The following is a 15,192-nucleotide window of genomic DNA, read 5'->3' on the forward strand; positions in this document are numbered from 1 at the left end:
TCATTTGCTATATAAGAGTGAAAATAATCTTTTAGCAATATCCATTCAGTTTCTTAATAAAAACTTGGGGACACTCCACCAGCGTTAAAACACTCCCTAAAGAGAAGACACAGTTTCTATACATGAATATATAAAATATATTAATTCTAACAAATCTGATTTGAACATATTTTAGACATTAGTATTTCTCACCATTCATTCACCATTCATTTGTATCATCCTTCCCAAAAACTAACACAGACTCACAGTTTTTTACAAATGAAAAAAAATATTTCTCGTCATTATAGGTGTCGCATAATGTTGGATTGGACAAAATAAAATGAGACTGCACTAATACTATTTCAGTCTGTTTGCCTTACCCCACAGGTTCCCAAGAAGGGTGTCTAATTTGAAGCCGGTAAAGTTTGCTGCGGTGGGGCCTGTTCCATTTACAATAGGGTTGGAGTCAGCAGAACTAGGCAGAATGATGGTGCGTGGGTGCACAGCAAAAAAGCTGATGAAGATGGTGCCCAGGACAAACATGACCACTAGGAAGATTAGAAAGGTGGCCTTGGCATAAATGTGAGCACCGACCATGCACACAAGCAAACATAGCAGGGCAATGGCTGTGGCGTAAAGTAGAGACCACCAGTAGCCTGATTGCAGAACTTGGTAGGAAGATGCAGCTAGTGCGCCATCTAAGGGAGGATCAGATGTGAGAGGCCATATTATTAAAAAATTTGATTATATATACCAAGCCGATAAAGCTGACACTTTTCAACTTCGATTAGTTACATTGAAACTTACCTTCTGGCACACCAAAGGTGGCAACAATGGCTTCAACCAAACCCAGCACATAAAGAGCACAAGCACACACATTAGCCAAGAAGAACATAATTCCGATACTCCCGCCAAATTCTGGGCCCAGTGCTCGGCTGATCATGTCTGAGGCATTTTAAGGAAAGGTAGTTTGGGAAATGGTAAAATCCATTTTAAATGCATAGTCTATTCCCCGTGATAAACACAAAATTGTATTTTGAACAAATCAAACTGGAATTAAAGTCCCCCCCCATGCCCCTGTGGCTAAAGTGTTACTGCTAGATGCTTACAGCTGCTGAATATGAAGTTTCTTGAGATTGATTAGCCATCTGACGTAAATAAAAACAGACATGCAATTAAATCAGTTGTGTATTGCATAATTCATAGGACAGAAAGTGTAGATTTTACACAAGTTAAATGTGCAGGAGGATACAATAAGCCCCCCCAGCGTCTAGCGCTCCATTGGTGGAGATGGCACATACTGACAGCACAGTCATGCAGATTATGAAGTAGGCCACGATAAACATGGCAATTCCTTGGTACAGTCCCGACTGGCCAACCAAGAAACCTGCAAAAACAAAAAAAAACATACTCATTCTGATAAAGGTAATGAGTGCTTAATCGAGAAGCAGTTAGGTTGGAATGAATCGAATAAAAGAAATGAAATACTGCTCTAATTATGAAGATATCCATTGGGACAACAGTAAACCTACCTTGCTCATTTTAGATGATGTACGGTAAGTGAATGTCATTATAAAAAAAAGTGTCTGTTAAGTGACATCACTTTATAATAAAAGACAATTTTATAGATTTGTGGCATAATTTGGGTCTTTCTATTCCGTTGAAAAACCAGATGTTATTATTTTGACTAAACACAAAAGCTAAATCAGTCAGCTTTCACGAAGTACTAGAGAAATCACAGATTATTTTTGAGAGTCAGACAGAATTTGAACAATCATAGTTATAAAAATATCTGTAAACAATTACTCCATTGTTAAAATGCGGCAATTAATTTGATAATCGATTAGTTTGACGCCTCTTAAAAACAACAATACTAATAATAAGAAGAGGAAGACACAGATATATAAATACACAGTATTGTAGATAGGAACCATAAGAACCTGATGTTCGAAATTGAAACACTGTATATTATAGTTCTCAGTACCTACCCATAAAACCATTGTTTGTTCCATTCAAAGCCATAAGCATGTTAGTGTGAGTGAATAGTCTTAAGTCGTGCACAAACGCTACTGTGTGTGTGCGTGTGTGTGCCCCCAGGCATGTGTATGCTCTCCACAGCAGCTGACATCTCACGAGACTTGTAGTGGGGGGTAGAAAACAACATGGTGGTAGAACTAGGAGACTTGCCACATGACTACTCGCAAAGCTTGTCTAGAGATTCAACGAAAGCCAAGGAGCAACATGAATATAAAACTCTATCCGAGTTATTTTTTTTTTTTTAATGCTTTTACAGCAATGACTGGAAACCTTCAACTGCATGGCATTTTATTATTTCCTGCTTCACGCTAACAGTGTGGTTTAGTCACTATGCAAACATGACATTTAAAAAAAGAAGTGTCCCCTTCTATCAGCTTTTTTGTAGATTTTTAAAATCTACAATATCGTTTTATCGTGTTTTGATGATAATTTGGGTTTGAAGATGCGGGGTGCTCTTTTTCTGAGGTATTTTTAGTGATCAGGAATAACACTTCTCATTAATATAAAAACATTCAATATGCAAATGAGCTTTTCTGTGATTGGGTCTCTCTTCTCCTCAATATGGGAAACAGCTTTTTCTGAATGGTTAGTTCCCGATTTGTGGGAGTCTTGTGGCCACCATCTCTCATTGTGTTGGCGTCATTAAAATTTAGCGTGTCATCATGAAATTGTGCAAGTGCACAAGTGCACAAGAAGCCTAGCCTAGAAATCTAGACTCATAGCTGTACCAGCGATTGAATCTGGTGGGTATTCTCATCAAGTGCATTTCTGAGGTACAAACCTGAATAAACAGACAGTGAAATGAACCAATCAGTGAAGAGCAGATGGAAAAAAAAGTCTAGCGTGTGACATTTTGCACAAAGGATATGTCAAATAAAGTAACAAAATTTCATTGAACGGTTTGATTTGAACCGAGGCCTTGAAGTCGAGTCCAAAATGTTACTTGTAATATGTTCTATGTGCCCCCTGTCGTCTAAACGCGACATTCTGATTAATATTGGGTTGGTCAAAAGAATGAATCAGATTAATCCACCTGTTTTCAGCCATTCAAGGAGGCTGACATTTCATGTAGCACAAGCCCCCTGCTATCTGCTGAAATTGACAGCAGTGCTCTCGGACTTTACGAATGTCACAGGCTCAGCTGTTTGGGTTTGGTCACGTGATGTTCACGATTGTGTAGCATCCACTAGTAAGCACATAATTGAATAATGACCCACAATGCACTTTTATCCTGTGATTGAATTGCAAAATGCAATATCTCATGTATTATCCATTTTCTCTAGCGCTTGTCCTAATCAGAATGTGAGCTAGAGCCAATCCAAGCTGACAATGGGCACAGTAGCTAGATACAACCCTGGACTGGACGCCAGCTAATTGCAAAGTACACATTCATATGGTAATTTAGAGCATGCATTTGATTAATCTAACATGGAAAACTGGAATAGATGGAGAAAACCCAGGCAAGCAAGGGGAGACGATTGAAAATTCCACAGAAAAAGGCCAGAGCTGAAATTTAAAACATTGAAACTCAGCAATGTGAGACAGAGGTGCAATCCAGATTTACACTTGTATTAAAGGAGGCACAGTGGGTGAGTCGTTAGCACATCTCCCTCACAGTTCTGAAGTTGAATCTGGGCCTTGGCCTTACTTTGCAAAATTGTTAGTTTTTTGTGAATATGGAGAAAAAAAAAAAAATCCCACAACTGCATTGTGCTACAATGTGGAGGAAAAAAATCAATTTTATAGGGGTGCTAAATAAAAAAAATATTTGAAGGGGAAAATTGATTTTGATTTGATGAACCGAATCAAATTGTTACATTTTGAAATAAATCCATCCTTGAATTGTATCACAGTAATCCTAAACAAGTGTACCATATCAAATTTAATCGTAACCAAACATCTTAAAATCGTTACATACTTGAATCACATCGAATTGCATGCATTGTAAATCATATCCAATCATGTTTTGCGGGGAGATGCACACCCCAACTATTTTACCATATTAAAAAATGACGCACGCACGCACGCACGCACGCACACACGCACACACACACACAAGCACACTTGCATGAACATGCACGAATAAACTTGTACTACGTGGTTAACTCAGAACTATTGGCATCTCTCAACGTTTAAGTGAACATGCATAATTTTAAAGATTCTAAATACATGTAGCCTATACAAAAAAAAAAAAAAAAAAAAACATATGAGAGGATGGGCAAGAAGAGAAATAACTTTGCTTAAGTGGATGGATGCTTCCATCAAAACTCACCAATCCTCAGAAAAACAACCACGCTGAACATTGACAGCAAGGTTGGAATGACCACACCGGAGAAAGTGGGCAGCTTCTTTGGTTGACTCTGAGAGAACCGGTGCCGGAGGGTGGCTGGGCGCTCCTCCGGCATCCGGCCGGTCGGAGGTGCCCGCAGCTCGGATTCATTGACGCTGGTGGAGAGTCGGTAGTGGAGGAGAGGGGTTCGCTCTGTCATCTTGCAACTCTATCTTTGCAGTCCCACGTTTTATTATTATTTTTCCTTATGTATATCCCACTGATTGTTTTGACCAAGAGCACGTCAATAAACTTTATACCAGGAAAGTTAATCAGTGGCATGTCCTGGCCCGGCATTCGAATAAACGTTTCCTGGCTACGATCATAGCAACGCCGGAAATAAGCGTTTTATATGGACGAGAAAAAAAAACTGATAGTTTGCAAAGTTGAGCGAACGTTCCAAAAACTTTTAGGAGTCCATTAAAGTCCATAAGAGGTTCCCATGTCGGCTCATTTCTCTGCAAATCCACTTGTGAGCTGTCATGTGATGCACAAACATCAAGCTACATATTATCATGCATTTCCGGCTTTGTTATTCAAATTAAGACTTTACAATTTCTCCTGGATTCCAGGACCTGGAACAAACATTTACAATTGATCGTGACTAGGGCAGGGAACAGTCGCTCTCGTTAAATTGCTATTTTATAAACTAGTTTAACTAGTTTTATAAACTAGTTTAACTAGTTTAACTAATAACATTAACATAGTTTTTAGTTAATCAAATTACACCAAAAATAAAGCAAATACTAGTTCCGGTATTATTCTTATCTATACATCAAAACTTGATGAATAGTTTCATTCAAATCCTTTAGCGGTCCGTTGATGAAGAGCTCACGATTTGTAATATAGTAAATAGTAAGTAATATAGTAAATAGTAATACGTATACCCATGTCAATATTTTATCAATGTCACTTTTTGTTACATCTGTTTCTACCATATTTCTCTTTTTTTAAATAAATTCTGCCATGTCAATGCCTCAGGAAGTAGAGATGTTGCCATACCTTTCTGCAGACAGCTCCAGCATTTGCCTGAAATCAAAATTCATTATCAATTATTGTTCCCAGATAATTAATGAACAGCAAGCCTCTGGGTGTATGGAGATTGGATTGTGTGTATGCCAATTGCATGTTCACTCGCCATGTCACAAATATCAGCCACCTATTCAATGCCAGCAAAAGAATAAATATACGTATGTGCCATTCATACAATGTTGTCTTTTAGGAGTAGTCTATGTTTGTGAATACTAAATACTGTGTAAGTTGCAGTGTGGCTGACCAGTTTAGTATAAAATTGCTTTGCTTGTTTAATAGATGAGAACATGCACATTTTATTCACGCAAGAGATCTTTGCAACACGTATTTTTGTGTGGCTGTGCTTTTCTATGTGAAGAGATGTTACCGTAGCAACACCAAGCGGTAAGTGCCTTTTCAAAGGCTGGGCTACTCAGTCACGACCACCCCCTTTTTTTTCTTTTATCAGCTCCCAACCGGTTCTACATAATGCAGCCACAACAGTCATTTGGGACACAAGAGAGTGAGCGCAACATGGGGATTTCGGCTTTATATCCTCCAGGCTGTCAATGTGCTTTTGGTCTTTTAAAGAAGAGTGAATTTTGTCATTTTTACTGCAGCAGGATATCTCTAAACAACACAACATCTGCATCTAGGCGGATGTCTTCTGAACAAAAGGATGGGAAGCTGTTCACCGAAGCCTGAGGCCTTGCCTTCTGAAGAGCATAATTGGATACAGACAGTCACGCTTTCACACAGTAAATAGAATTATTCTATTTTTTTGTTATTGCTTCTTGTTTACTCATGAATTCAAAGTAAACTCAGGTGACAAACATCAGACGTAAGGAAACAAAATTCAGTTCCACCACTGTTGACAGAAGAAGAAATGAGGCCGTCTGAAAGGAACGTAAAGCATTTGTTTCTGCATCAAAATGTCACTGCTGACCTATTGTCCCAGGGAAAAGAAACATATTGACAGGGATGATAACAAGTGCACTGAGGGATTCCAGGACTTCTCCAAATGTCCTGCTTGTAACAGAGATAATGAGGAGATCCTAATCCTGCCATGTTCTCATACCATGTGTGTTCACTGTATAAAAAGGGAAGGAGAGAAGAGGTCAGCTCAGTCTCCCCGTTATGATGTGAGCCCACGTGCCTGCTCAGTGTTGTGTCCATTATGTATGTATGATGTGGAGCTGCCATGTAGGATGTGGTCAACAGCTCCATTCTGTCTCCCAAAATATCCTTCTCTTAAGTCTCAATGTGTCCCACCTGAGGGCACATCGGAACCGCACCAACCACCACCTTCAAGCATACAAGTAAGAATTGTCTGGCTACTGAATTAATTGAAGGATTTGTAAGATTTGTATTGTTTACTGTCAAAATTTCTTCCACTGTGGAATTCAGGGGAGCTCCAATGTTGTGACTGCACAGGAAGTGACAACACAATGTGAGTTCATTCATGTTTGTGTATGGAATCGGTGGATGGATGGATGGATGGATGGATGGATGGATGGATGGATGGATGGATGGATGGATGGATGGATGGATGGATGGATGGATGGATGGATGGATGGATGGATGGATGGATGGATGGATGGATGGATAATTAATAATTTAATAAGTGTTTTGATTTATTATATACTTGTTCCAGAATGGTGAACATCTGCCTCAAAGTTCTGAGGTCCTGGGTTTGAAAGTTGACTCCTTGAGTGGACTTAACATGTTCACCCCATGCATGTGTGGGTTTGTGTTTACATTGTAGATAGGTGTGAATGTTTGTTTACTGTATGTGAATGGCTGGTGACCAGCTCAGGGTATGCCTCTTGCGAAGTACGCTGAAATGGGCTCCAATTCATCTGTGAGCCTATTGAGGACAAGTGGTATAGAAAACTGATGGATGGACCCATGATTTTGCAGTTGTTAAGAGTTCATAGGACTGTTGATATTAAATCTAGGTTCCAGTGCGTGCAGCTTTACCGTATCACCAGCTGAGGGCAATGTAGAACTACAAGAGGAGGCGATGGAGCGGTCTGTTTTTGGTAAGTAATCATGCTTCAGATTCATTTTGTTTTTTTAAATATTTTTTCTGGTGGAGTTTGGGAGGTTCTGTCTTATGGTATTTTTTTTCCAAATAATAAAATATTTTCAGGATATAATGTTTTTGATGACAGAAAAAATATTCTGACAAACAAAAAAAATGCATAAAACAGAAAATTGAAAAACAACAAAGGCACAAAAAGAATTTATTAGAAAACCTAAGGTAAATGCAATTCACTTTCATAGCTATTTATTTATTTATTTATTTATTTATTTATTTATTTATTTATTTATTTATTTATTCTTTTTTATTAGGTTTATATTTCGCTCTGGACCCAGTAACAGCCCACCCTTCGCTCCATCTGTCCAACTCCTCCCTCACCGTGACTTACCAAAAAGCTATCTCTCCTGATCTGCTTCCAAACAATGTCAAGAGAGTAATGATGACCTCTGACCCTCGGGTGATGGCTTACCTCCCTCAAGTTTATGCTGATGTTGTCATTGCACAAGGGCAGTATTACTGGGAAGTGGAGGTCTGCAACAGTTCTCTCTACAAAATAGGTAAGTTTTTTCCTTAATATTGTTTCTGTTTTACTTCACATTCATAGAGACAAGCCTCTGAGACACGACTGATTATTCTTGAGATTTTAACCACTAGTTGTATTGAGGCCTGTGATCAGCGGTGGTGGCTCATAATCAGCATTCTAGCGTCTCTTGCCAAGGGACCCAATTAGGCATTACTGTTCGCCCGGATCGGGATTTGGGGATTCAAATCTCCTACTGGGGATCATTCATGCAATAAAAAAAACACAAGGGTTTCCTTTATTTCATTAAAACCCAACAATATAGCTGCATTATATGAGGCAGGAGGTTAATGTGGGAAAAGATATAGTGCTATTAAAAATATTTGCCCTCTAAATTCAACTTTTTTGCATCGTTTCCCTTCTTTGTTTTCCGTACAATGTTTAAGATGATCATTTGTAAATGTCAGACTAAGATAGTCCAAGTAAATATAAAATTAAAAGTTTCTAAATGGAAAAAATCCCTAAAAAATGTTCTTAGCAATCATATGTTTGATGCAACTTTGCCAGTTTAAACCACATTATGCTGCTTAATGCGTATGTGGTATTTGAAAGAAGCAGCAAAATCCACCCATTATAATTCATCTCAGTGGGCGGACATTTTGCCACTTTCTGATGATTGAAAATGACATTACAGTTTCTCAGAGCGCATAATAATACAATTGACTCTCTCCCCAATCACGGCTTGCTTATTGCCTGAGTTTGGTAACATTTACAAGCTTATATCATGTATGACATTATATAACGTCAGGTTGGGGGCTAGTGTATATGCACATGCATGAGGAATTGTGCTCATGCTCAAACCCTCATCTTGGGACCAGGGAAGTGTACTGTATTTGTGAGCTGAACATCTCTAGTCTAGTCAAACACACCAGAGTTTAGTTGTCAGGTTAGTCCAATGATGAGCCAGGTTGGCTGTGAGTGAAGAGCTCACACGAGGCACAAAAGGTCAACTCGAGTGGACCAGCTGATCACAGGATGTCGTAATGGTTGTCATAAACCAAATGGTGATGAGACCAAGCTCACCAAACCACCAATTGAATAGACAGTATTATAAAGTGACACCACCTATCAAGAAATTCCTTGTTATCTTTGTTAGGTTTCAATCACTTACTACACACTTTTGTTCTTTCAGGTGTGAGCTCTCCGGACGGTCGTGAAGGCTGGTTTCTGGAAAGGCAGGGTTTGTCGTTTTTTACTGTTTATGATGGAAGAAGGGAATTGCTCAACATAGTCCCACCTCAGATCAAAACCATTGGACTCTTTCTTAATTTTGGAGGAGGTGCTCTGAGCTTCCATAACCCTGTGACCCAGGAGCATCTCGTCACCCTGCCTACCCGCTTTAATCGGGTAGGAGTGTTGCCAACTGTGGGCCTCGCTCAGGGTTGGCTACGTTTGCGTTGCGGCCTTCCGCCTCCTCTCCATGTTTTCCTCAGTAAAAACTCAGCCTTTAGAGGGCCCTGTGGATCTGGTAGAGGCCGGGGGCGGAGGGATATTCCCTTCCACTCAGTACGGAAAATTATACAGAAGTTTGAGGAGATGTCAGCTACGAATTTTGCAGTCAAATCTAGTTTTGGATCATCGTGCTCCTGAGGATTCTGTGGCACAAATCTCTCTGGGCACACAGGACAGGAACCTGAGGCAGAAGACAATTCTACTATAATGGAGACATCCATTGACAGACTCACAAATCCTCAGAAAGGTTTGATCAATGGGTGCAATTTGAAAGGCAAATGTTCCATATTGAAGGACTTTCAGATGCTTCCTTCAATTCTCTGTGTGACCCCAGACCTCTAATTGACTCTCTCCCCAGGACACAGTTCTTTCCCTCAATCAATCACCCCCGCTGCTCTGGGCTTGATCCAGAATGAGTCCTCATTATTATGAAGTGTAAGGAAAGGGTGGGCTTTTATCAGTATGACTTCTTAATTTGTCTCTGTGTGACACTCGTCTGACAGTAGGTGTCTTTGCACTCCCAACACATCCCTGTACGCTTGAGCATTAGTTCTACGACCCGAAGTGTGTGCTTTTGTATTGCTGGTATGTAAACAAGCAGAAATAAAGTTAAGGTGAGAAAAAGAGGTGTAAGTACAGTGACACCAGTGGTGTCAACTCAAAGCAGCAATAACAGGTGGTACCACACGTTTATCCCACGCTCTGCCTTCGATCAGACAGTAGGCTGCCCTTTCTTGACCCTTTCAAACCACAGGACTCCTTAAAACTTCAAAAGGGACAGCAAAGCGCAAGAGAACAGAGAGGGGGGGGGGGGGGAGAAAAAACAGCATGCATGAAATAAAGACAGCAGGTGACGGTCAAAAGAAATGAGCTGAAGGAGGATTTCCCAGCAGCTTTCAAGCCAAGACTCCCTGAAAAGATTAAATGTCCTTGGCTGAAAATTAATTTAAAACTGCCACTGAGTTGCGTTGGCCAAAAAAATTACATTAGACGTGTGGTGTCAGTATTTCCTTTGCACATTTGTCAGTCATACTTTACAAATATATTTACAATGGGGAAAATAATTAAATGAAACTGTACTTTCAAAGGTTTGCTCACTTACTCAAGCATTAACATTCAACAGCATAAATACACACAATAAAAAAGTTCATAAATGTGCATTTTACAAACTGTATATAGTGCATGGTATTATATAAAAATAAAATGAAAGCTAATAAGCTGGACTACAACCGTGCAGTTATGTGTTTTGTGAAATAATGTTAAGAGTTCTTTGAGTTTAAGGCCATTCATTTGTGTAGTTTAAGGGTCGATTTGATTTGATTTGATGGGAAAACCAGGAGTGGAAGGAAAGCATAACTTTCACAAGTTTTAGCCAAGCAAGTGGCAAGTCCTAAAATGAGCAACTCAGAGCCATGTACTCTAAATCTAGTATCAAAACCACCTTTTGTCTGCAAAACAATGAAGATGGGTTCTTCCATATAATGATATCCAAAAAAAATACTGCCAGGGCAACAAAGCAGTGGCTCATTGTTTTCCCCAATACAGTCCACTCATTAAGGTCTGGGCTCATCAGTCTCATAATGTCAACCCAATCGAAAACTTGTGGAGGAAGTTGACTCTTAGGCCAACAAATTTGAGTACACCCCTAAGTGAAAATGTCCTAATTGGGCCCAGTTAGCCAGTTTCTTTCCCCGGTGTCATGACATAATAGTGTTAGTTGGTCTCACGTGTGAATGCTGAGCAGCTGTTAAATTTTTTGTTATTGCTCTTCTACCCTCTCATACTGGTCACTGAAAGTTCAAAATGGCACCTCATGGCAAAGAATTCTAAGACAAGGATATTGAAGCCATGTCTTGTGGTCTGATGAGCCCAAGATAATTATATTTGGTTCAGATGTTGTACTCACTTTTGTTGACAGTGGTTAAGTATTGAGTTATTTTGAAGAGACAGTAAATTTAGTTGGGTATACAAGTACAAGTCTACAGTTTGTAGACTTTACAGCTTGTACTTGTATAGCTAAGTAAATTTACTGTCTCTTCAAAATAACTACAGTGTAGACTGACTACTTTGTAGCAAAGTATCATTTCTTCACTATTATACAGTATAACAAAATATGTATTGATTTAATTGAGAAGTTATCTATAATGTGTACATTCATCATGTAAGGCTTATTTTTTTTATGATTCCTGCTGGTAGGATGTTAGTGATTATAAAAAGCATGAATGCCTATTTCAGCAGCTCAGAGGCCCCAATTTATCGTACCGCGTATATTTACTCTTGGACAGTTTTCATTTTCAATCTCCATGCTGCCACTTTCAGATTCACAGATGACATCTCTCTGCAGCCTCATCTTATCCGAATGTTTTTAGTGGCTGTGTTTTTGCCGTTTAAATTAAATTTTGTGGCATTATAAAATGATGATCAAATGTTTGCTTTGAATTAAAAGTTAATGCTGAAAAATAAGAGGCTTATTCTGGCCAGTTATCAACCACACATCTTTCATTTAACACACACACACACGAGCAGACTGGATATTACCCGATGAGTCAAATGTGCTCTTATTAGACTGTCGCCTCTCCCGCCATTCGTCAGCATGACTGTGTGTTGATGTTTCATGCTCGACCTATCATGTGCGTGTGCCGTGACCACTTTTGGTAAAGTGCACTTCTATCAGCTTTAGGAAATGCGCAGAAAAGTGTGTGGAAGCAATTTCACTTGCATAAACAAAAATGAGACTAACCTTACTGACACGCAGGGTCGGGGGTCGGGGGGTCAGGGGTTTGTGGCATATACTGTACAACTTCAAAGCTCTTATTTCTATTCTGAATGAATATCCATCAAATTCATTAGGCCATTTATAGGAGGACTTGAGTTCAACTTTATGTAGTCCACTGCTTCTTATTTATCTGTGGAATTTAAGACTCAAGTATTAAGCATAATTGTTTTTGCACCGGTCAAAACAAGTCAATAAATAAATCAATTCAAATTGACTAAGTACAACATATCGACACCAATGGAAGCAGATAATTTAAATATTAAGTTATAATAAAACATGTGAAAGGCTTTTCCTTTTTTGGTTCTCTTACACAATACATTTTAATTTAAAGCATTGACAAGAGTAAAACTTGTTGCTTATTGAACTCTGCCTCTATACCCAGTTTCAGCCTCCTCCCACTGGTGTGAAACTTATCCAGCTCCACACAGCGACAGTGTTTTTTTTTTTTTAAGATGACAAATTGCCTCCAATATGTATGCACAGATCTCTACATAAGGTCACACATGAATATATTTTCAATTTTTCCAAATATACTTGTTTTTGTTTGTCTTTTGTATCAATTTTTCAAACTGTTGGTCAATGGACCATTTTTTTTAAATTATTGAACCCTCATTGAGAGTTACAGTATATGTATTTGCAAAGATTACAAATTCATCACATATTGCTATGAAGCAATAAAAAAACGTTTGAATAACTTAGCACAAAACGCATTTAGTGAAGGTCAGCAAAGTTTGCATGCACGTAAATACAAATATTTTAAAAAGTTCAAGGGGGAGGGGTGGGAGCACACTATATCCTCTTCAGATCATGTGAAACAAAGGTCCTCTTTTCAGTTTCGACTGTCTGTAAATCGATGCCATTAGTATGAATAAACATTGCCTCTGCAAGACTTCTACAATTTGCACATTGAGAGAGGAAAGACCCTTTCGCATCTTTCCGCTGCAAAAGCAGGGTGAAAATTAGCTTTACAAGTGATCAGTACGCCTCTTATTACCATCTTTATTGACATCAGCATAACAGTAGCTGAAAAGCAACATGCTCCTCTTGTTTAATTGATGCGTTATTTTGCTCCCCGCCACATCTTGCTTTTACTGATATGCAACGATGCAGTTGGATTAACAACCGAGGCTCCTGTTGTGGGGAAATACTTTATCTTAATGGCCCTAATCTTAATTTTCTCGTTTAAAAAAAAGCAAAAAACGGGAGACGCGACATTACATGATCTTATCCAAACCTGAGTCAGAAATGAAATGGTTCATTTGAATTCCCGGAAAATGTGTGCGTCGGTCTCTCCTACCTAAAATGAGACGTTTATTTATTTATTTATTTATTTATTTATTTATTTATTTATTTATTTATTTATTTATTTATTTATTTATTTATTTAGTCATTCATTCATATCACTCTGATAACCCTGCGTTCTTTTCAAGACAAACGTTACACAAAATCACGCAGCTACCATTGGGATAGGGAACAGGTGGTGAAATAGAGCGCCGAATCTGGAAGATGGGGGTAGGTGGTCGCGCATCTGCCAGGCTATTATAACTCAATGGGTTTAATATTCACACCTCCAAGACCGAGCAGCAAACAGGATGCTGTCCCAAGCGGGCGCTCCTTGTCAAGCAGGACAGCTTGGGGGAGGAGAAGTTAATTGTGTGTGTGTGTGTGTGTGGGGGGGGGGGGGGGGGGGGGAGTGCCGTGGGGGGGGGGGGGGGGGGGAGTGCCGTTAAACAATCAGTATTAATGGCCCCGCAAACGTCTGTCAGACACCGGCAAATACACAGCGCCGTGATTGAGAGTGTAGATCCATCCAATGGAACCATTACGCACCATTATGCATGTGTCACCGCCCACGCCCTCACGCACACGCGCAAGATAATGTTCTTTTAATTGCCACGCATTTCCGCTTGGAAATCTGCTACTGCTCCGTTTGTAGTTTTCCTCGGTGGAATGCTTTATTTTAGATGGACGGACGGGCCGGACGAACGGACAGACGAATGGATGAACGGTTGGATGGATGGATGGATGGATGAATGGATGGATGGATGGATGGATGGATGGATGGATGGATGGACGGACGGACGGACGGACGGACGGACGGACGGACGGATGGATGGATGGATGGATGGATGTTGAAATTAGGATGGGATACAATAAACAAGGTTGCCTCATCCCATTTTCCATTTCGGGAAGTTCTGTGTGCATGCTACGAAAACTGTGACGAAGATTGACTACATGCAGAAATCAATAGGGTGATAGGATTTTACAATGCAGCTATGACTTTCAGGAAGGGGAAATCCACCAGTCAAGCCTCTAATTCATAATTATTACCAAGTTTATTACTACAATATATATTATATTATTGTTATTATATTATTATAATACAATCCAGCGTGTTAGAAAAAACATGGACAGATTTTAACAGTAAACACTATAGCCTATACACCTATAGGCTAGATTTTTATTTTAAATTAAAATCTGTTATTTTTGGAATGATTTAAAATAGTTAAATCATTGCAAAAAATAATCTGAAAAAGTTTACTTGCATCTCTGATTTAAAAAAAATAATAAATTTTGGGCATTTTTAAATAAAAATAAAAATGTACTGTATACTGCAGTGTACAGTACATTTTGATTTTAGCCTATTCATGTATAGGCTATAGTATTTACTGTTATATGGTATTTTAATCAGAGCGCAATGGGTTTACCATCCTCCAGTAGTTTGAAAACATGAACTGGATTCTCTCCAATACACAAAATTGTCCTAGCACTGCCAATTGAGGTTTTGTGAACTCTCAAATGGACGATTACGAATGCCGTCTGCCTAATGAATGACTTTGTGCAGTGTTGGAGAAAAGGGTCGCTTAGCACCCAATGATGAAGTGCAAACAGGCCATCATCGACTCTCATTGTTTGGGGGGTTTGCAGCGTGAATCCCCACACCCTGTGGGAAGTGGCTCCCACAGGAGACATTATGTGACATA

At 39.3% G+C, this 15,192-nt stretch overlaps 2 protein-coding genes across 3 annotated transcripts in view; one reads left to right on the forward strand and one right to left on the reverse strand.

Moving 5' to 3' along the window:
• zgc:153039 overlaps window positions 1–4,829 on the reverse strand; it is a 36,100-nt gene extending 31,271 nt beyond the window's left edge. For both annotated transcript variants that reach the window (XM_049725596.2, XM_068651366.1), the window contains exons 1-4: window positions 4,289–4,829; window positions 1,232–1,366; window positions 787–924; window positions 360–677 (exon numbers count right to left, since the gene is read on the reverse strand). In XM_049725596.2, coding sequence (XP_049581553.1) covers window positions 360–677; window positions 787–924; window positions 1,232–1,366; window positions 4,289–4,505 — 808 coding nt within the window. In that variant the 5' untranslated portion in view covers window positions 4,506–4,829. The remainder of the gene's footprint in view (window positions 1–359; window positions 678–786; window positions 925–1,231; window positions 1,367–4,288) is intronic.
• Window positions 4,830–5,751: 922 nt separating this feature from the next.
• On the forward strand, window positions 5,752–11,881 carry LOC125972546 (uncharacterized). The gene is made up of 5 exons (XM_049726297.2): window positions 5,752–6,675; window positions 6,764–6,806; window positions 7,315–7,398; window positions 7,712–7,957; window positions 9,113–11,881. Exons 1-5 carry the CDS (start codon window positions 6,289–6,291, stop codon window positions 9,568–9,570), a joined length of 1,218 nt encoding a protein of 405 aa, XP_049582254.1. The 5' UTR covers window positions 5,752–6,288; the 3' UTR covers window positions 9,571–11,881.
• The last annotated feature ends 3,311 nt before the right edge of the window (window positions 11,882–15,192 follow it).

The sequence above is a fragment of the Syngnathus scovelli genome, chromosome 7, assembly GCF_024217435.2.
Source record: "Syngnathus scovelli strain Florida chromosome 7, RoL_Ssco_1.2, whole genome shotgun sequence".
In the NCBI taxonomy this organism is placed as follows: Eukaryota; Metazoa; Chordata; class Actinopteri; order Syngnathiformes; family Syngnathidae; genus Syngnathus; species Syngnathus scovelli.